We start from the raw sequence: 19,442 nt of genomic DNA, 5'->3' as shown, positions 1-19,442 counted from the left end.
CTATTAACCTCGGTTGGATTGTCTACGGGCATCACACGTGACACGTCTGATTCGTTCTTAGTCCTAGAACGGTTCGGGGGTGTTACAGTTAGTGTTCAACATTGAGGGTTTATATTGAACTCAAGGTTAGGTTAACTTTAAAACTAAAGGTTAGACAAAGAAACTAAAAGTTTATTGAGGTAAAGAGTAATGAGTGTTGAGTAGAAAAGAGATATACTTTTCAATATATTTCTATGAGTAGACAACTGAAACACTTTTTCAGTAAATCTCTATGTGTAAAGGTATTCCAAAAGCTGATGTTTAAAGACAATACTAAATTCAAATACAATCATATACTCAATAAACCAGTTTAATTATGCTATTTTATTAAAAATCAAAACAAATATCACCATCACAATTGAAAGAACATCAAACAGGTTTTCAAAAATTTTAAAATACTTGAGCAAAAAAAGAAAACATCAGCTTACATATCAAAGCTAGAGGACCATACCTTTTCACACAATTATTTATACAAAATATCAAACTAAGATCACACCCTACCCCTAACAACAACACACGGGTTTATAAAAAACATCAAACATTCTAACAATCACTCTACTACTAAACACGTAACTCACAATCTATAACACAAAGACAAATTTAAGAGAACAAGAACATTAAAAAGCTACTCATTCATCCCAAACACAAACTCAGACAAAAACCTAACAACAACATATGAAAGATAGAGGACAATACCTTTTCAAGTTAGACAATCCAACCGTTGTGTCCACTTCATGAATACCACTCTTCACCATTTAACCGTTATATCCAGTTGAAGAAAACCTCGCACAAAATATGACAAAAGAGTCAATATTAATCACACAATTATTTATACAAAACATCAAACTAATCTTACACTCTACTGATCAGAACAACACATGGGTTTTATCTACAATCTATAACACAAACACAAACATAAGATAACAAGAACATAAAAAGCTACTCATTCATAAAAAAAGCTGTCAGACAATGAGAGTAATTAAACCGAAACCCTAAATCCTCCAAACAAATCTCAAAATCAATTGGACATCAAACTAATCTCATAATCTACGCCTAATAAGTCAAATCGACAGAAAACATTAATCATTCTAACAATCAATCAAATTAATATGAAACCCTAACAATTAAAGACCACCGAAGATGAATTACAAAAACATGCAATAAATCAAAGATGAGAAGACGAACCTTATCTCTCCGATTTGTCAGCTGATGGACCTCGCCGTCCGCTTTAGGCCTTCAGAAGAAACCTCCGCCGTCGTTGTCCCACCAAAAGAAACCTCTGTCGTCGTTTGTCGTCAAATCTTAGGGTTACGCCGATTTAGAATGTCATCGCCTCCGGAAGACCATCAACCCTCAAGATTTAGCCGGAAATTCAACGGATTCGATGTGATTCGATTGAATTTTCTGATTTCGGATGAATCGCATGTTTTATCGCCGTTTCAAACGAGAGAGAAGAGAGAGAGAGTCGAGAAGAATGAAAGAAGAAAATGAGGAAAAAAATAATCTTTTTATATTTACGCGTCCACCAATCGGCATACGCCACATAGCGTTTCTCAGGGGTTGCTCAAATTGCTTCCCACAGCACCGATTATCCACTTCATGAACTCATAAATGAGTTTTTTTAATCTGAATCTGAGGCCAAAATGTGACAACAACTCAAAGAGCAACTCAAATGTGAGATGCTCTTAATCTGTGTTTTGATGCATTTAATGTAGAAGAGAGATGTTTTTTACATTTTAAGAGTTAGTGTTTTTTTTGGTGTTTTTTACATTTCAACTAGTTGAATACGTTTCTTATTAACGTTATCAATGATGCAATTTGCTTCCTAATCACAAAATGAAATAAATGGATACATATGTATTCAAAGAAGAAAACATAGAAAGAGATGCATATAGATTTAACATATAATTAGCATCTATTTAAAATAACCCAAGAAATCCATTTTCACCGCGCAATGAAAGCAGATTCGAAGGTGGCTGGACCGTCGACGAATTGTTGTTGCCTTCATCTTCAAACCTCATAGTCATAGCTCTAGACGAGTCCTGTTCATGATTCCCCATGTTACAATTCACCATTCCCCATTCACCAACTGTTTTGCATGAGCCGACCTCAACCCCTGATGGCTCACACGCTTGCTGGTACTCGCTTTCCCTTGGAAGAAGAGCCAAAGAGTAGTCATATCCAATTGAAAGAGGCTTCTGATGAGGCTGAAACATTGGTGGTTGAGGGTATTGATGTAGACCGATTTCTTCAGGCTTGTTAAGCTCAAACATTGAGATTCCTTGGTAAGAGCTTTCTCTACGGATGAAGCTACGAGCCTCAAGCCTACTGTTGTTGATGTTTGAGCTAACATCATTCCCAACTTTGAACAGATTCTTCTTCTTGAACACTCTACAAACAACCCATCCATCTTCCTGCATTATTTTTATAGATAATTGGCACATCCGTTAAAATAAAAAATGGACCCGCTTTAACAATTTTGTAATGAATAAGAGATAGATACATACACTAGGGTCATCGTCAGTGTCCTCAATACGGTACTCATGCATGATCCAATCAGTCTTTTGGCCGTGAGGAGCTCTTCCTTTGTAGAATACAAGAGTCTTCCTCATGCCTATCTTCTTGTAACAGTTTCTTATGCATTTGTCACGTCCCGTCGCCTTCCAGAAACCTGAGTGGGTCGCACGGTTCGTCCTTGAACCTGTCGGATATTTCCTATCCTTGTGGCTGAAGAAATACCACTCGTTTTGCGGCGTTGATCCTATTCTGCATCTATCTACACACACACACACACACAAAAAAAAAAAGAGTACATGTATAGTAACTAATGGGAGAATTAGATTATAATGGTATGTTTATTAATCAATGAACGTACCTTGTAAATCCCACGGCTCAATCTTGTTCAAGTCAACCTCCTTGATGACTTCCATATCGAACTTTTCATAAGAAATCTTCTTCTTCAAGTAGTAATGAAGAAGTTCTTCGTCCGTTGGATGAAACCGAAAACCTGGTGGTACTCCTCCGTTAGACGAACTCATTTTCCGGTTTTGTAATGATCAGTGTTTGTTTGAGTACAAAGCTTTAGAATAGAGATCTTGATTACAATGATCTGCCTTTTGTTTGAAGCACTCTTCTTGTTCTTGGTTTATATATAGAGACGTTAGAGAAAATCCTAAGAGAGATTACACACACGTAATCGTCAACTCTATTATCACAAATTAAATAATTTAAAGAGTTAATAGTATGATGATGAAGAAGTTGACGGCCGGTGACAACGCCGCCGGAGAAGCTTCAAAAAGCTATCGTGAAAACTGAAAAGCAAGACTCTTCCACAGCATTTAAGCCGTATTACACTTGCGTGAACGTTGACCCTAGCTACTTGTTTATTCATTTTATAAAACGAATGATCCCGGTGAATTTGGAAATATAATTATCATTCTGTTAAGTTATTAATAACGAATCCGTGTTGAATTAAATTGTTCCGTAAGCAAAGGTTTACGTCAAAGTAGGAAAAAAATTTCCATATGGGGAACTCCAATTCTGATTATACGGTCCATTTTGTGTGTGTATATGTGTGAAGTTTGGTTAGCATTTAATATGAATCTAATTAAGATGGCTATAGTTTTTTAAAAAACATGCATGGAGGGAACTTGTGATATGACATGCAGTGGACAATGGGGCCAATTGACCAATTGTATTTGTCAATTTTTTGCGATATTTTCTGATTTGTTTGGTTTGTCTAACTTTTAAGCATTGATTCTTTGATTCATGTTCATTGACTTAAGCAACCATTATAGAAATGGATTTATGAACTCAATGAATAAAGGGGATTTGAAATTTTGAGATAAGTCCCGCGCATGCATCGCACATGGAAGACTTGCGGCGATGGTATATGTACGTTGACATACGATTAATGTACTATTTCTAACATATGATGTTCGTGTCGTGAGTAAGGTGAATTGTGAGATTTAATTTGAGCCTAATTACATAAGGTTATTATAATTATTCTGTGGAAATAATAAATATGTTGGTTTTAGTGGTTAAACATATTCAAATTTTCATAATTTTGATGATAGTAATATGTTTTATGGTAAAGTGTTTAAAGTTTTAAATATTTTTAATGATAAAATATACTAAATCAAATTATAATTTCTAAATTTCATATTAAGAAATATATGTAAGTTACTTAAAAAAATACTCCATGAAATTTTGATTTGTGCAATTGATTAAGGTTCATGTAATGTTTTAACAGATAAATAGAAATTAATACATAAGAGGATATGTATAATACAGTAATAAAATGTCAATGTACATACAAAAGTTCTTTTGTATTATAAATAATTTGTTATTTATTAAATTACTTATTAAACAATAAAAAGTTAATGATTGATAAGTATAAGAAGACGGGTTATATATTTCAATTTCCAGACGCATAATGGCGAGAATGAGCAATCTATATACTGTCTTGCAAGATATCTACTAGCAAAGTCCAGGGGCGGACCTTGGTACAAGGAAGGAAGCTGGATAAATTTTTTAATTTCCCTAATTGTTATTGAGAAACAAACATATCTGCTCCATCAAAAAAAAAACTTTTAGTTATATTGACCTGGTTCAAAAATCATCTTAGGTTTGTTACTGGCAGAGTTTGTCAATAATTTTGACGAACTCGCAAAAACATACTAATGAAAGAGTACTTGATTTTACGTGTCGCGAACTCATATTTTGTTTAAACTTTGTCCAACAAACCTTATCTTTATTCATTCTAGCTCACGAAAAAAGTCTTAAATTTATTTTCATGTATATTTTATTCTTTATTAATTAAAATTCTATAAGGAAAAAAATTTAACCCAAATAAGACTTTTTAAAAAATACATAAGATTAAAAAAGCAGAGTTATGACGGTTTTGTCAAAGGTAAGAGTTGTCCTATTAGCTTGTGCATTTTCAAACATCACCTTCTAATTAGGTTTATCATTGTGTATTTCAAATGAGTAAAGCCATGAATGACGTCTAACATGTCGTGCATGCGACCATAAGCTCAAAATATATCTTATAGTTGTTGGTTTTGTCAACTCTTTAGTCTTTTTGTCCACACATATCTTCATCTATCACCACTATTTCTTTGTATACTTAGACGACATAATTTTGACTGGAAAGAGTGACAAAATTGCTCAACAATTTTTCACTTGTCTTGCATAACATGTCTTGGTCAAAGATTTAGGCGATATCAACCTTTTCTTAGCATCGAAGTCACATATTCCACTAGAGGACTTTACCTCACGTAACAAGAGAATTGATCTTCTCACAAAGACCAAGATGGTTAAAGCCAAAACAACTTTGAAAACCTATGACGCCTTTACGAAAAGCTCACACTTCTCTAACGAGAGAGGACTTCATGATTTAATCGAATATCACACTGTTATTGGCAGCTAACGTGACTATTTTCAATTAGCTTTTCCTAACCCACAAGATAGACTTTGTTGCGGTGGAGCTACAATAAAAAGATAAATGAGTGCGATTATACATGATTGGCATCTCATATCGTGGTATCTTCCTTGAACGTAGCAACATATAGGTTTTTTTTTCTTTGGTATCAAGTATATCTCATATATACTTTAATATATCACTACAAGAATACAGTAAATCCGCCACTGCTCGGCCATCGTTCCATCGCAGTCGCCACAAAGGCCACTGAAAAGCTACCATTTAGCCATTGTTACTCTACCACAAAATTGTTGGACATTTCAGTCGCGGACTAGTAGCCTCGTGGTAGCTGATTAGCCACTGAACAAAGACGGTAGCCACGCCGTAGCTGCTTAGCCACTGCTATTGTCGTGTCGAAATGTTTTTAATATTTATATAGTTACTTTTTGATAGCGACCGTAAGGAAGTGGCGTGAGTGGTAGCTAAATTTGAATTTTATGGCTACGGAATATGGTATCAGTGGCGAGAAGTAACAGATCTAATTATGACCGTTCTCTACAGATGGTTTAGTGTCTATATGCTGTATTTTTGACCGTTTGTTGCAGACAATGATTCTCATTTACTTTCGATGTCTAATAATTTTTACAGAATTCAAGAATTCTTTTGGCTAAAATGTCTTTTACACGAAATTTATTTTTTGAGAGAGGGTGGATGTATGAAAGATTAGATCCGGTGAAGCAGGGTGTTTCTGATGTCTTTTTTGCAGGATTAAACACGTTTTTCAATTGTGCACAAAAGGAGTCTTCTTATATTGAGAAAGGAACTATGTTGTGTCCTTGTACTCAATGTAAAAATAGGAAGCGTCTTGATGCAAACACGGTGGGAAATCACTTATATACGAGAGGCTTCACGGAGAACTACTATTTCTGGTCGTCACACGGAGAAACTGTTGGCGGTGAAACTTCAACGAGTGTCGTTCAAACGGAAGATGCAAATCAGTTTACAAATTATGAAGATATTGGGCATCACGAAGGTGGTCATCACGAAGGTGACAGTTATACGTATGTACACATGGTACAAGATGCTTTTCCGGAAATGCAGCCTGAGTTTCATGCAGCTCAAGAAGAACCAACTGGTGATTCGAACCATTTTTTTCAAATGTTGGCGGCTGCAAAAGAACCAATATACGAGGGATGTGAAGAAGGATTGTCTATGTTATCTTTATCAGCTCGTCTTATGCATATTAAGACAGAGCATAACCTTTCTGAAGTTTGTGTGGATGCAATATCACAGACGTTCAAAGAGTATCTACCACATGGTAATAAAGCATCGAAATCTTACTATGACACAAAGAAGATGGCGAAAGCATTGGGGATGCCATTTTACATGATTGATGTATGTGAAGATTATTGCATGCTTTTTTGGAAGGGTTCAGATAAAGAACTAACGACATGTCGTTTTTGCGGAAAAGATCGGTATCATCCTAGAGAAGGTCCTGGGAAGAAAATTCCAAAACAGAAGATGTTTTACCTCCCTATCGCTAATCGATTAAAGCGATTGTACCAATAAGAACAGACAGCATCAAATATGAGATGGCACGTTGAACATGTAACTCCTGAAGGAGAAATGCAATATTCTTAAAATGGTGCTGCATGGAAACACTTTAACCAGATATATCCTAATTTTGCCTTGGAACCTCGGAATGTCTATTTAGGACTATCAACATATGGATTCAATCCTGGTGGTATGCATAGTAAGAACCATTCTGTATGGCCTGTTATAGTCACTCCATATAACTTGCCACCTCGTGTGTGCATGAAGAGAGAATATCTCTTTCTATCTGTTTTAGTTCCTGGACTGGAGCATCCAAAGAAAGGGTTAGATATTTTTTTGCAACCGTTGATAGAGGAATTGAAGGATTTGTGGATAAGTGGGGTAAGTGCATATGATGTGTCTAGGAAACAGAATTTTGTGATGCATGTTGCACTAATGTGAACTATTAGTGATTTTCCAGCTTATGCCATGTTATCAGGGTGGTCGACACATGGGCGATTAGCTTGTCCTTATTGTTTAGAGGAGACAAATTCCTTTTGGTTACCTAACGGTAGGAAACATAGTTGGTTTGATTGTCATCGTGCATTTCTGCCAACTGATCATTCTTATCACAAAAACATTAGATCTTTTTGTAAGAACACGGTGATCAACGACAAGCCACCAACATGGTTAACGGGTGAAGAAATATACTACGAGGATTAACCAAATTGAAGGCTTAGAAAGAACGATCGAATGTGGGGCAGAGGACATGAAAATCCTCATCGTTCTATTGATTGCTATGGTGATTATCGGGTGAAGAAGAGTATACTTTGGAACTTGCCTTATTGGACAGATAAACTTTTTCGTCATAATATTGATGTTATGTATACCGAGAAGAACTTTTTAGACAATGTCATGCACACAATTTTGAATGTGCCTAAGAGGACAAAAGATAGCTTAAAATCGAGGAAAGATTTACCAAGGATTTGTAATCGTATGGATTTAGAGATTCTACCAAATGGTAAAGCCCTTGTACCAAATTTTAGGCTATCAAAAAAGGGTAAAGAGATCTTTTTCAGTTGGTTGAAAAATGATATAAAATTTCCCGATGGATATGTTTCCAACGTTTCAAGTTGCGTCAATATTGACAACGGCGAGCTTACTGGGCTAAAAAGCCATGACTGCCACGTGATAATGCAGCGAATACTCCCTATTACATTTGCAGAGCTTCTCCCCAAGAATGTACACACGGCCATATCAGATATTGCTCTGTTTTTTCGGGATTTATGTGGAAGAACATTAAAAACGGATGACATTTCTTTGTTGAAAGAAAATATAGCTGTTAAGATATGCAATTTGGAGAAAATCTTCCCTCCATCGTTTTTTGATGTTATGGAGCATCTTCCTGTTCACTTGCCTGTTGAAGCTAAATTAGGAGGTCCAATACAATACAGGTGGATGTATCCATTTGAACGGTTTATGAGTCATTTGAAGAAAAGGCTAAAAATAAAGCAAGAATTGGAGGTTCTATAGTTGATGAATGTGTGAATGAAGAAATATCCAATTTTCAGTCGCATTATTTTGCTCCTAATGTAATCACAAAACAGCGTGATCGTCACTGTGAAGCTGAGGGTGAAATTCAAATGAGCTATGCTTATCTGGGAGTTCCAACAATTTTTCAACCCATTGGACGTGTTAGTGGGAGTTTTGGGAAAGGTTGGCTTTCAGAACAAGATGCCCACGTTCTTCAAACATTTATATTGTTAAATTGCGAAGAGATAGCTCCATATGAAAGGATGTTTGAAGAATATCTGCGTTTGTACAATCCAGATATTACCGACAATGCCATCAATAATGCAAAAGATGTACAATTTGCTCAGTGGTGTAGAGATTACGTAACACTACAAGAATTTTGAGTTTTAATAGCGTCTGAATAACGCCATCTATCGATACTATAACATTTTAACAAACGCTATATTTGCTCCCGTCATTGTAGGTCAGACACTTTAGATAACGTTTTTTTATTATGTTATTGTATTATCGTATACAATAGCATTTATTCATCTGCAATTAAATATTCTATAATAACGTATTTTTCTGTTATTAGTATATTAAAATGGAATTGTTATATTTAATAAATGTAATTTTTTTATTTATTATTTTATACTAATTTGATTCGATGTATAATAGAATTCTAGATTTATTTTAGAGATGGTATATATCAAAACACGTTATTAATTGTCACAAAGACACACGCATAAGTTCAAATAAACGCAAGCAACAACTTTTTACAAACTTTACATGTTTCCATCTTCACCATGACTTGTAATCACTTCAAATTATCAGGCTTCACTCAGCACATGTCTTCTTACTTCAAACGAATCAAACCAACGGTGTCGTAAAACCTTTTGTGGTCACAAATAACTTCGCCAGAGACTAGCTTGTTGAGACAGACGTCACTTTCCCATGTTAACATAGAAACACTTGTTTTGAGTACCGAACACTTCGGCGACACGAAGGAGATCGAGCTCACCGTTGAGTTCTTTAAACCACTTACCGCCCCAATAACCTTATGAACACATCGGAATTACGAGAGACTAATGCAAATCTACACTAATACGTACCATGGAGCTTGTATTACTCCGGCGTAACCAGCCTGTAACACTTCATCTGAGACACCTACCAAAAGACAAAAACAATCTTGCATAGAAGAACTTAAGAATTCTCAAACGATGAAACAACAAAGCAATTCAAGGGTTTTAAACAGAAATCCACCTCCATCTTACATGGTTACAATGAAGAAAAGGGGAGGAATATAAACAACTCTTAAAATTAGCTGCTCATTCTCCACTAACAGATCCGTAACACATACAGTAAAACCTCTATAAATTAATACTCTATAAATTAATAAACACTATAAATTAATAAATTTTGCTGGTCCCAAGTCGGGTCAGTGTAAAAATTAACAATATTCGATAAGATAATAAGATAATAATTTTTTCGAAATCTCCTTATAAAATATGGTCCCAATAATATCATAAATTAATAATTATGTAAATTTATATATATATATATATATACTGATATAATAGTGTATGTTTCTCCTAAAGCTCAATTCTATAGAACAATTGTAATGTTGTATTTTCAACCTATAATAATATCTCTAAAATATTTTATAACATGTCATACAAATAATTAAATTTAAAGTTTTAATTTTTAGATATGCATCATTTACAATTTGATAATTTGACAGGTTATTAAAATAGGAGAATTGATATTATTATTCATAGATTTGAATTTATGTGTCTCATGTGTATAAGTCAATTTGTCTATAATATTTGTAATTTATTGTAAATAGTGCTTTCGAAATATTACAAGTTCAATTCCTAAACCATAAAATTTATAACATCCGAAAGTTTAATCTTATTTTGCTATAGTTGTTCCAATTCATAATTTTTTAAAAAATAAACAATTAAAAATATATCTATAAAATAATAATTATTAATTTACACTATAAAATAATTATTATTAATTTATAGATAAATTAATATCACTATAAATTAATAAAATGTCTTAGTTCCAATATTATTAATTTATAGAAGTTTTACTCTACATCATTTAAAGAAATGCTAAATCAATTCAATAAAACTCAATAAAACAAGAAAACAAACCTCTTAGTTACTCTGTCTAGATCCATTAATCTAGCCACCGTGAACCTTGTCGATTCAATTTCTCATACCCCTTTCAAAGAAAACAAACAAAAACAAATAAATGACAATTTTTTTTTTAAACTCCAAAAAAAATAGGTTTTTCAATCGGAGTAAGCAGAGGAAGAGTCAGAGAAAGTGTTGGCGGCTACGGTGTTGTTTCGAGCAAAACTGAGACGGATCTTCTTATATACCTTGAGTGAATCTCTATCTCGCTTGCATCAACGTTGGCTATGGTTTGATTTCGAAACGGAGAGTGAATAGGAGGGCAACAACATGATACAGATCTGTATTTAATGAAGAAGCTGTAACTAGGGTTTTGCTCGGTGGATAAGAGGAAGAAGACTCATGTGGCTTTGAATCTAGGTTAGGGATTTTGTTGGGGAGGGGGGGAGAAACTTGATTCTAAATCTGGTGAACTGGTAATGAAAGAGTTAACAAGAGTTGAAAGGTTGTTTTGAGAAGATAAACAGAGATAGTAAGAAAAATAAACTTAAGTGAAACAATGGATTGAGCCATTGAGGGGGAGAACAAAAATTTCTTAGCCCCTTTGATTTTTTTATGTTTTTAACCCAAATACTTAGCCGGCAAATGAATTAATTTTCCGCGTTAATTATCTATAGTGTTTTAAAATATAACAGTGCTATGTATATTACAGTTCCAACAAGTTTTTCCAAAAATAAAAATCAGACCAACGAAACACAGCGTTTGCACTCTAACAAACGCTATCTAAAACTGAAAGGTATATCAACTATAGCAAAAGATCATAAAACGCTATATTATAATGCTATTAGTACTATGATTTCTTGGCCAATTAAAAAAATCCTCAGTAATTTATCTTTTTATCTCCACTTAAACCCTAACTACAAAACAGCGTGAACGACTGTATGTGTGATTCTCTCCCCATTCTCTGACGAATCTTTGACGAACTAAAGCCTCTTTCTCTCAACTTCTGCGACCACACTCTGCCTGATTCCATCTCTGACAACCGTAGTCTTCCAATTCAAGGTTTGTTTTGTACATTCGTTCCAATTTTTTTTTTTTTTTTTTTAATTTTTCTTTGTTGTATTCTGAATTTTGTCACTTGGACCAAGTTTCCTTTGATTTTGGTTGTTATGGTCACAAGCGATTAAGTTTAGTTCGATTTTGGTTGTTGTGGTCTCGACTGTCTCTCTATTTATCAAATTTGGTTTATGTTGCTCTGGTTTACTTTGGCTAGCTTTGGATTAAAAACAAAACCATACCTAATATTGTTGTTTTTTTTTCTTGTTATGTGATGTTTATTTTAAGGCATCTAAAATTTACATTCTAATCGTATATCTACTGTTCTTTTTGTTGTTGTTTCCAAGAAAGAGAAATATGGGATCGGTTCCATTTCGTTCTGTGCCTCGACGAAGGAACGCTTCCACCACATCAGTAGGTAGCCAAGGAGTTGATTCTTCTGCAGCATCAGCTGCTCCTGCTGCCCCAGCTGAGCTTCCACAATTGAGCTTGAATGAAATTATGTCGTCTCCCTCTCGTCGTCCAAAGCCTCGTTTACATCCAGATAGACCAGAACGGCCTAAGGATGTTTGGTGGGCTTTTCAAACTTTTATCTAATGTTATATGTATCTGATGCTAAGGGTATTATTTATATATATTTTTTTTTATATTTGGTGAGCTTTTCAGGTTTGGTCTTGATGATTGTGTTAGGACTGATATCAGTTCGATATACCAAAATGATTTCAAAGGTCCATGGAGTTGTATAAGTAATGTCCCTCTAGAGCATCAAAAGCAATGGTGGTCTAGATTTGCGGTAAGTTTAAATCCAGATTTTAATTATGTACTTGTTGAACATTACAATATTGTTAAGTCCTCTCTGATTTTTTTTCTTTGCTTTGTTATCTCAGCAGCGTTATTTTTGGGAAGATGAACATCATGACGCTGTTATCAAATTATACCGCAAGCAGCTTAAAGAGTTGCTAAAAAACCTTATCAGCAAGGGAAAGCGAGATGGAGTAAAGCCTGATTTTGTTAGTGATGATGATTGGAATCTGATGGTAGAACGCTGGGACACAAAACCAGCAATGAAGAAGTCTAAACGGTGTAGTGGTGCAAGAAAATCACAGCGGTCTGGCTATGGAGCGCATTGTCATACTGGCGGTTCAAAGCCGTTTACCAAGATTGAATATGAAATGGTAAGCTATCAACAAATAATTATGATTAGTAACATAGGTTTATTAGTTATGATAGCTCTTGTTGTACTTAACCATAATTCAACATGTTCTTTTTTGTAGACTGAAAAAATAATGGCGTAAGGCCTTCGATCCCTGAGTTGGTTAAGCCGACTGACACAAAATCTGATGGGACATATGTGGACAAGAAAGCTAAGGAAATTGTTGAGGACGTGTACAACTTGGCGACTCAAATGTCACCACATGATTCAGATGATAACGAAGGAGACTCATCAGCTGTTTCAGCACCTTCTTCTACTCTTTTGAATAAGGTCTTCTGTGAGGTGAGTATCACCTTCTTTTCTATTTTTAATGGACTTTTAGTAATTTTAATAACTCAAATTGTTCATGAATACTCTTGACACATGCTTAATAAGTTAATATATACTAATGTTTGACATATTTTTTTTTATTTTGAGTAGCAAGTACCGGTGGTCAAGGGATACCGGTTTGGCATAGGGTCCGTGCATCATCATCGTGGTGAGGCTTTGCAGTCTTCCACACCATGTCCCTCATGCCAAAAATCACTTGGAGACAGAGTTTGTGGAGATGAAAACCACCGTCTCCTCCCTTGGTGACCATGTTGCCACCCTTAGTGGCAAGTTTGACACACTTCAAGCCTCTCTGAACATCTTGGTTCAGACAATAACAAGAATGCCAACTACCATTCCTTTACAGCAGCCATGTTACCAGTCTCCTACCACACCAGTACATCAGCCAGGGAACCACTCACCAGTAACATCTCAGCCGTTGACTTGAGTAATAATGACTTCAATTTCTCTATCAAATTTATCAATTTTGTTTTCATTGTGTCTAATCGGAACATGCATGTTTTGTAATCTCTTTTGAATGTGAAAAAACCTTAAAACATATTATGTATGCTTGGATCAGAATGTCTTTTGGATGAATGTAGAATGTCTTTTGGATATATTTTATTCTAAATAGGTTGCCATAAGCGACCAACTTCGTAGGGCCAAACAGTGGCTAAGATAAAATAGCCACCAATTTAGATATATTAATCTGGTTCCAGTTCTGTAGCTAAACGCCACTGAATATAAAGGTGGCTAATCGTCACTGTATAGCCACCAAATAGTAATGTCTCCAACAGTGGCTAGCGTCAAAGGGCGACCATTTATTTTGTAACTAAAACCGTGGCCATCTAGCCACCGTTATTAACGTCGCTGACAATGGCTATATAGCTACAAAATATTAAAGTCAATAGTGGCTAGCATAAAAGAGCCACCATTTATTCTGGTAACAAAAACTGTGGCAATATAGCTATCGTTAGTCTGAAGGCTAATTCAGTAGTCAAGCGCAACTGAATAAATGGCAGCCTTTCGGTTGCTATTTAGCTACTGAAATTGGGCGTTGCAAGCCAGTGGCTATCTAGCCACTGTTGGCGACCAGTGGCAACCATTGGCAACCGAAAACCAATTAGCTACCATCCATATGCAACCGGAATATTTGGTAGCTAACAGTGGCTATTTTCATTTTAGCACCGATTTGGTTGATTAGCGCCTAGAAAAATGGTGGCTATATGGCCAGTTTCTTGTAGTGTATAGGATATGCTATATTATGGTCCTGAAAGAAGCAACATAGTTGCTTTTTCCACCGAAATCCGACGATTATCATTTCGTTGCCAATGTAAAACCAATGACACATTACCAACTATACATATCATTTGTTGCAACGAGGTCGGCCAAGCTTTCCTAAGTGTCGTCAGTCTCATGTTCCACCCTTAGTCTCTTACATGAAGGCTCAACTATTACTTCTTTCGTTCGTGATGACGTCCAAAATCTTGTCAGATAATTGAACTTTTAAAGCCAACATTTCTTGTTGGATCCATAAAAAGTAGTTCGTCGATACGATAGGACCGGCATGACTAATTTAGGTAATTACACTTTCGGTATGGTTGAAACAGAAACCGAAACAGAAACCATCAAATCAGAATCATGTTTTTACTCTTTTGACCTTCCTAAATCAGCCCTTCCTAGATTCTCTCCTAAAACAGAGAAGCTAGATACAGAGTTGGATTGAACAGAGACTCTCGCCAAACGTTGCTTCCTTGGGAGACCTACAAAGTTTTCTTCTTGTATATCGTTTAAGTGTGTTTCCTCTCCAACTTCACCAAACTAATTTCGCCACGAAACCAAACAGAGTCACATCCTCATGAGTGTTTTGTGTGCTGCGATGATCGTGTGATTGATTCAGAATCCCTAACTTTTTTCGAAAAAATTCCAGTCCAAAAACCAAAGCTTGACCCATTGATTCCATGGCGATGTCTCTCCGTTCCGCTCCATTCATCTCTCTCCGTGCAAGAAAAAGCTTCAACCTTTCTTCCAGAACCCTCGCCTTTAGGTTATCATGCTGTTCTTCTTCCAATGGGTCTCCCCAAAATCAAAACTTTTCCACAGATTCCGAGAAGAAGAGATCATTCGCTGTTGCCACCGGTGAGCTTTTCATCGGAATTGCGTCGAGACTATTGAAGTCTTCTAAGGAGATTCAGAAGAAGACGCCGACGGTTGATGATGGAGATAGAATAGGTAGTGTGATTGAGGATGAGATTGAGCCAGCGGTGATATGGGAACAAAGGATTAAGGATGTTGAAGCGGAGAAAGAGAGGAGAGTCATTACAAGTCCTGGGTTTAGTTTCTCTGCTGCTGGTCTTTTGTTTCCTTATCATCTTGGCGTTGCTCAGTTGTTAATTGAAAAGGGTTACATCAAGGTGCTTCATTTTTTTTGTTCATGAATTGATTGTGTTTATTATATAAACCATTATGATTTTGAGGAAAGAACATGATTTTTGTTTGTTGTGTGTTTGATTTAGGAAACTACTCCTTTAGCAGGATCTTCTGCTGGTGCTATTGTCTGTGCTGTGATAACCTCAGGAGCCTCTATGCGAGAAGCTCTTGACGCTACTAAGGAGCTTGCTGATGATTGTCGACGCAATGGCACTGCGTTCCGTCTTGGGGTAATGAGCCTTCTTCTTTCTCAGTACATTTACAAATGTTTAGAGCCATGGAGTTGTATAAGTTCCTAGGTGTTGCTGCTCTTTTTTGTATATCAATCAAATCATCTACCTAGCTTTAGAATATATTGTTATTTGCTGTGAGGAGTTTGGCTTTACGTTACATTATAAAGCTGTTCATACAAGTTCCTGTTGTTTTAGGCTGTCCTCAGAGAATCCATGGAGAGGTTACTGCCAGATGATATTCACATTAGGTCCAACGGGAGAATTCGCGGTGAGGAACAACTTTTTCTTTCTTTCAATTTGTATTTGTCATGCCTGACTTGTCTTCGGGTCTGACGTTGTTGATCATTCGACTGTATTGTAGTTGCCATCACACAGGTGTTTTGGAGACCTAGAGGTTTACTAGTGGATCAGTTCGACTCCAAGAGCGATCTGATCAATGCAATTTTCACTTCTTCTTTTATTCCAGGGTAAAATATCACTCTTTTTTGCTTTTGAAACTTTCAGATTTTTTGGGAGAACAAAACTTTAACAAACAGAATTAAAAACACATGCAGATATCTTGCACCAAGACCTGCAACGATGTTTCGTAATCGAGTTTGTGTTGATGGAGGCTTGACATTGTTTATGCCACCAACAGCTGCTGCTAAAACAGTATGTACATGACTGTTGTGTTGTTTTGTTCTCATTTTCTTTATCTTAGGCGCCTGCTTGTCAGCTGTTCATTACGTATCTTTGAGCTGCTAAAGAGTGTGTGTGGCCTTTTCCAAATATTGGAAGCCCTTTTGTATGTGTTCAATCCATTTAACTTCTGTATATGTTCCATGGAGCTGAATGAACTTTCTGCATCAATCTTTCGCAGGTTCGAGTTTGTGCATTTTCCGCAAGTAATTTCAAACTAAAGGGTATTGAGATCTGCCCAGATTGCAACCCTTTAAACAGGGCAACAGCTAGACAAGTAAGTGCTCAGTTTCTTTTAAATCTCTAATGAGATTATTATCTTTCTCTTTTGAGAGTTAGTGTGTTAATCTTGGTTTTCCTGATACTTAGCTATTAAATTGGGCACTGGAGCCAGCAGAAGATGACGTGTTGGAAAAGCTGTTTGAGCTGGGATATGCAGATGCAGCTACGTGGGCTGAGATGAATCCAGTTGAGGAACTGGTGTATGACGATACTCCCACTCCTCAAGAGATTACTGCTACTTAAGAACACACGAACTCAATACTATATTACAATAACCGTAATTAGTCAAATTTATTTGCGCTACAATAGATTCTGATAGTCTCGAAAAGCTAGCTGGTTTTAAAAGTCACGAAAAGTTGTAGTTCTTAGATCAAACAAAGCATATGGTACATCACTTTCAGATGGAGTTCATAAAAAAATGTGCTTGTAAGTTGTAAGGGAAGCTATTAGGACCCAACGATTCTCAATAGTATGGTCCACAAAATATTATAACTTTCTCTTTTGGATCATTCAACATCAAACTTTATATTTGGATCATTTCAACATCAAACAAAGTCACTAACAAATTCTTGAATGGAGATGCATATGAAACAAAAATTATTCTCTCCACATTAGCTTCACACAGCTTTGCAATTTATTGGTGTGGGGAAAAAAAGCAAAAACTGTTCTTGATTCATACTTTTGAGAGCTTTCCTCTCAGGTTATCAACCAAATGCTCTCATCTAGGCTAAGGTAAAGGTAACGGATCAGGTACGTATATAGGAGGTAAACTGTCGTGCATATACGCCATTACAAAGAAGGACAACATGCCGACAGAAAGGAGTAGTAGCGGTCCTGCTGGCACTGGTTTCCGGGAAGATGCTAAACGAAATCCTGCAAGAAAGTTGTAGACAGAACAGAAAATCCCATGCGATGAGAAGAGATCTGCTGCACAATTCAAATATGTGCAAACATTAAAGCACATCTTAAGAGGAGCTTACCGAAGACGGAAGAGAAGAGGAAGGCAGCGCCAAGTCCTATGGTGTCACCAAGAACTCTTGTCTCTGGCGATTTAGTAAGGAAGTAAGCCTATATAGAAATCCAAACATTGGAATGCTCAGTTGAACAAGAAGATGTGGATGCTTTCACTTATGCAGTTATTGATCATAGAACCGAAACACAGAGCACAAATGAGAAACGAAGGTTTTTGTAGAAGACAAACTTTGGAGGAACACAATCAGGAAGATACAATACACCAGCTAACATAGAAAACAAACAGGGGTTGATCAGACAAGCTTCCGAACTTATTAAGGTTGATCAGACCTTCAAAAATATTACTGACCAAGAGGGGGTCTCATTTTACAAGGTAAAAAGGCATATAAGAGAATCAAACAACCACCTTCTAATAATTCAATTAATATGGTTTAAAGGAACAGGGGTATGCTACATCATCTGAAGATTATGACAGATCAACTGTTAAGATTTAGATAGTTTCTTAAGCCTCCTCTCTCTAAAGAGACAAAAACACCATTTTCTCAATGAACTTAAACAAAACTAGCTTCATTAGTGCACTTAATTCCTCACTAGCTTCCTCAAAGGACAAGTTCAGATTAAACAGACAATGCAGCAACTAGAAACAAACAAAGAGAGAGAAAGAGAGAGAGAGATCTTACAGATGCCATAAGAACAGAACCGGTCAAACCACCAAAGAGAGAACCTTTGCTTCCAGATTTGCTATCTTCAATTTTGAGGAACAAAAAGTTCAAATTTTTAGTTGAATTGAGCCCAAAAACGAAGTCCAGCTAAAACGTTAGAACCATGAGATCAGTAACTTACAGGCGAAGAGACCGCCTCCTAGAAGAAGAACACCATAAGCAGCAGAGGCGACTGGAGCTAGCTCTGACAGCTCCGCCTTGCAGCAGAGACCACAATTTCGTCTGCTCTTCGATTTCTCCGACAATCTAGTGAGTTTTGACCAATTCCGGCCACCGTTACTGACACTCCGCCCAAGTTTAGTGCTCCTCACCGATACCAAAGACGGAGAAGGTAACAACGTTAGCGAAAGAGACGACATTGCTTCACCGAGTGGGTCTCGCCAGTCAAAGAGTATAAAAATGGATCAAATATGACAAAACTCAGCGTTTTCACTTACTTACGGCTTCGGTTTAATCGGTGCGATTCGGTTTATAAATTTGGGCACTAAAAATCGATTTGGTTTGGTTAATTTTGGGCATGTATTGGTTCCACTATTTCCAATGGTTTTTTCTATTTTTTACTATATAATAGAAAAAAAAATAGAGATGGGTTCGACTGTCAATTTAAACCAAAAACTAAATTTGGTTTGGGTTATTATCAACTCTTTTAATAATTTTGTTTATTTCAGGTAATCTCGATTAAACTAATATAGATTCAGGATACAATTTTGAATAACTTCACAATGAAAATATGGTAATTTTGTTTGGTGGTTCCTAACCAAACTGGTTACCAAATTTCATGTTTTGTCCAATAAACCGAATCTGAATTAAATTACCAAAACTTCGGTTCATTTCGAGCCATTCGACTAATTTTGTTCGGTTTATATGCCCTACCACTAATAGTTTTGGTCTGGTAGTTCC

The 19,442-nt window shown here is 36.1% G+C and overlaps 3 protein-coding genes, 1 long non-coding RNA gene and 2 pseudogenes across 6 annotated transcripts; 3 read left to right on the top strand and 3 right to left on the bottom strand.

The window, feature by feature from the left end:
* Positions 1-1,816: 1,816 nt before the first annotated feature.
* On the bottom strand, positions 1,817-3,210 carry LOC104741919 (protein BEARSKIN1-like; annotated as a pseudogene). Its single transcript, XR_015580760.1, has 3 exons — positions 2,915-3,210; positions 2,547-2,815; positions 1,817-2,453 (listed from the first exon to the last, which is right to left on the bottom strand). The product of XR_015580760.1 is annotated as a protein BEARSKIN1-like (transcript).
* A 2,962-nt stretch (positions 3,211-6,172) lies between these two features.
* Positions 6,173-8,910, top strand: LOC104743750 (uncharacterized; annotated as a pseudogene).
* A 684-nt stretch (positions 8,911-9,594) lies between these two features.
* On the bottom strand, positions 9,595-11,287 carry LOC104741918 (uncharacterized). Its single transcript, XR_760401.3, has 3 exons — positions 10,896-11,287; positions 10,666-10,735; positions 9,595-9,673 (listed from the first exon to the last, which is right to left on the bottom strand). It is a non-coding gene; the product is annotated as an uncharacterized LOC104741918 (long non-coding RNA).
* A 226-nt stretch (positions 11,288-11,513) lies between these two features.
* Positions 11,514-13,842, top strand: LOC104741917 (uncharacterized). Of its 2 annotated transcripts, none has more exons than XM_087483086.1 (6): positions 11,514-11,709; positions 12,051-12,275; positions 12,370-12,496; positions 12,591-12,878; positions 12,978-13,198; positions 13,337-13,842. In XM_087483086.1, exons 2-5 carry the CDS (start codon positions 12,061-12,063, stop codon positions 12,996-12,998), a joined length of 651 nt encoding a protein of 216 aa, XP_087339212.1. In that variant the 5' UTR covers positions 11,514-11,709; positions 12,051-12,060; the 3' UTR covers positions 12,999-13,198; positions 13,337-13,842. The 2 variants fall into 2 exon arrangements, with proteins under 2 accessions (XP_087339212.1, XP_087339213.1); XM_087483087.1 differs by having other exon boundaries at positions 11,524-11,709; positions 12,055-12,275.
* Positions 13,843-14,803: 961 nt separating this feature from the next.
* LOC104741915 (uncharacterized) lies at positions 14,804-17,342 on the top strand. Its single transcript, XM_010462843.3, has 7 exons — positions 14,804-15,639; positions 15,742-15,885; positions 16,084-16,156; positions 16,250-16,355; positions 16,443-16,539; positions 16,748-16,843; positions 16,936-17,342. Exons 1-7 carry the CDS (start codon positions 15,187-15,189, stop codon positions 17,089-17,091), a joined length of 1,125 nt encoding a protein of 374 aa, XP_010461145.1. The 5' UTR covers positions 14,804-15,186; the 3' UTR covers positions 17,092-17,342.
* LOC104741916 (protein FATTY ACID EXPORT 4, chloroplastic) lies at positions 17,333-18,981 on the bottom strand. Its single transcript, XM_010462844.3, has 4 exons — positions 18,664-18,981; positions 18,501-18,565; positions 17,829-17,916; positions 17,333-17,721 (listed from the first exon to the last, which is right to left on the bottom strand). Exons 1-4 carry the CDS (start codon positions 18,899-18,901, stop codon positions 17,576-17,578), a joined length of 537 nt encoding a protein of 178 aa, XP_010461146.2. The 5' UTR covers positions 18,902-18,981; the 3' UTR covers positions 17,333-17,575.
* Positions 18,982-19,442: the final 461 nt, after the last annotated feature.

This window comes from Camelina sativa, chromosome 14, assembly GCF_030686135.1.
Source record: "Camelina sativa cultivar CO46 ecotype springtype chromosome 14, ASM3068613v1".
Classification (NCBI taxonomy): domain Eukaryota; kingdom Viridiplantae; phylum Streptophyta; class Magnoliopsida; order Brassicales; family Brassicaceae; genus Camelina; species Camelina sativa.
The sequence above is the reverse complement of the archived record's forward strand: the minus strand, read 5'-3'. Positions and strand labels throughout refer to the sequence as shown.

Coding starts and splice junctions, on each gene's coding strand:
- LOC104741915 (XM_010462843.3), top strand. CDS start 15,187: ATGGCGATGTCTCTCCGTTCCGCTCCATTCATCTCTCTCCGTGCAAGA. Junction 16,157..16,249: donor GTCCAACGGGAGAATTCGCG/GTGAGGAACAAC, acceptor ACTGTATTGTAG/TTGCCATCACACAGGTGTTT. Junction 16,356..16,442: donor ACTTCTTCTTTTATTCCAGG/GTAAAATATCAC, acceptor AAACACATGCAG/ATATCTTGCACCAAGACCTG.
- LOC104741917 (XM_087483086.1), top strand. CDS start 12,061: ATGGGATCGGTTCCATTTCGTTCTGTGCCTCGACGAAGGAACGCTTCC. Junction 12,276..12,369: donor GAACGGCCTAAGGATGTTTG/GTGGGCTTTTCA, acceptor TGAGCTTTTCAG/GTTTGGTCTTGATGATTGTG. Junction 12,497..12,590: donor AATGGTGGTCTAGATTTGCG/GTAAGTTTAAAT, acceptor TTGTTATCTCAG/CAGCGTTATTTTTGGGAAGA.
- LOC104741916 (XM_010462844.3), bottom strand. CDS start 18,901: ATGTCGTCTCTTTCGCTAACGTTGTTACCTTCTCCGTCTTTGGTATCG. Junction 18,566..18,663: donor AGGAGGCGGTCTCTTCGCCT/GTAAGTTACTGA, acceptor TCAAAATTGAAG/ATAGCAAATCTGGAAGCAAA. Junction 17,917..18,500: donor GTTCTGTTCTTATGGCATCT/GTAAGATCTCTC, acceptor ATTTCTATATAG/GCTTACTTCCTTACTAAATC.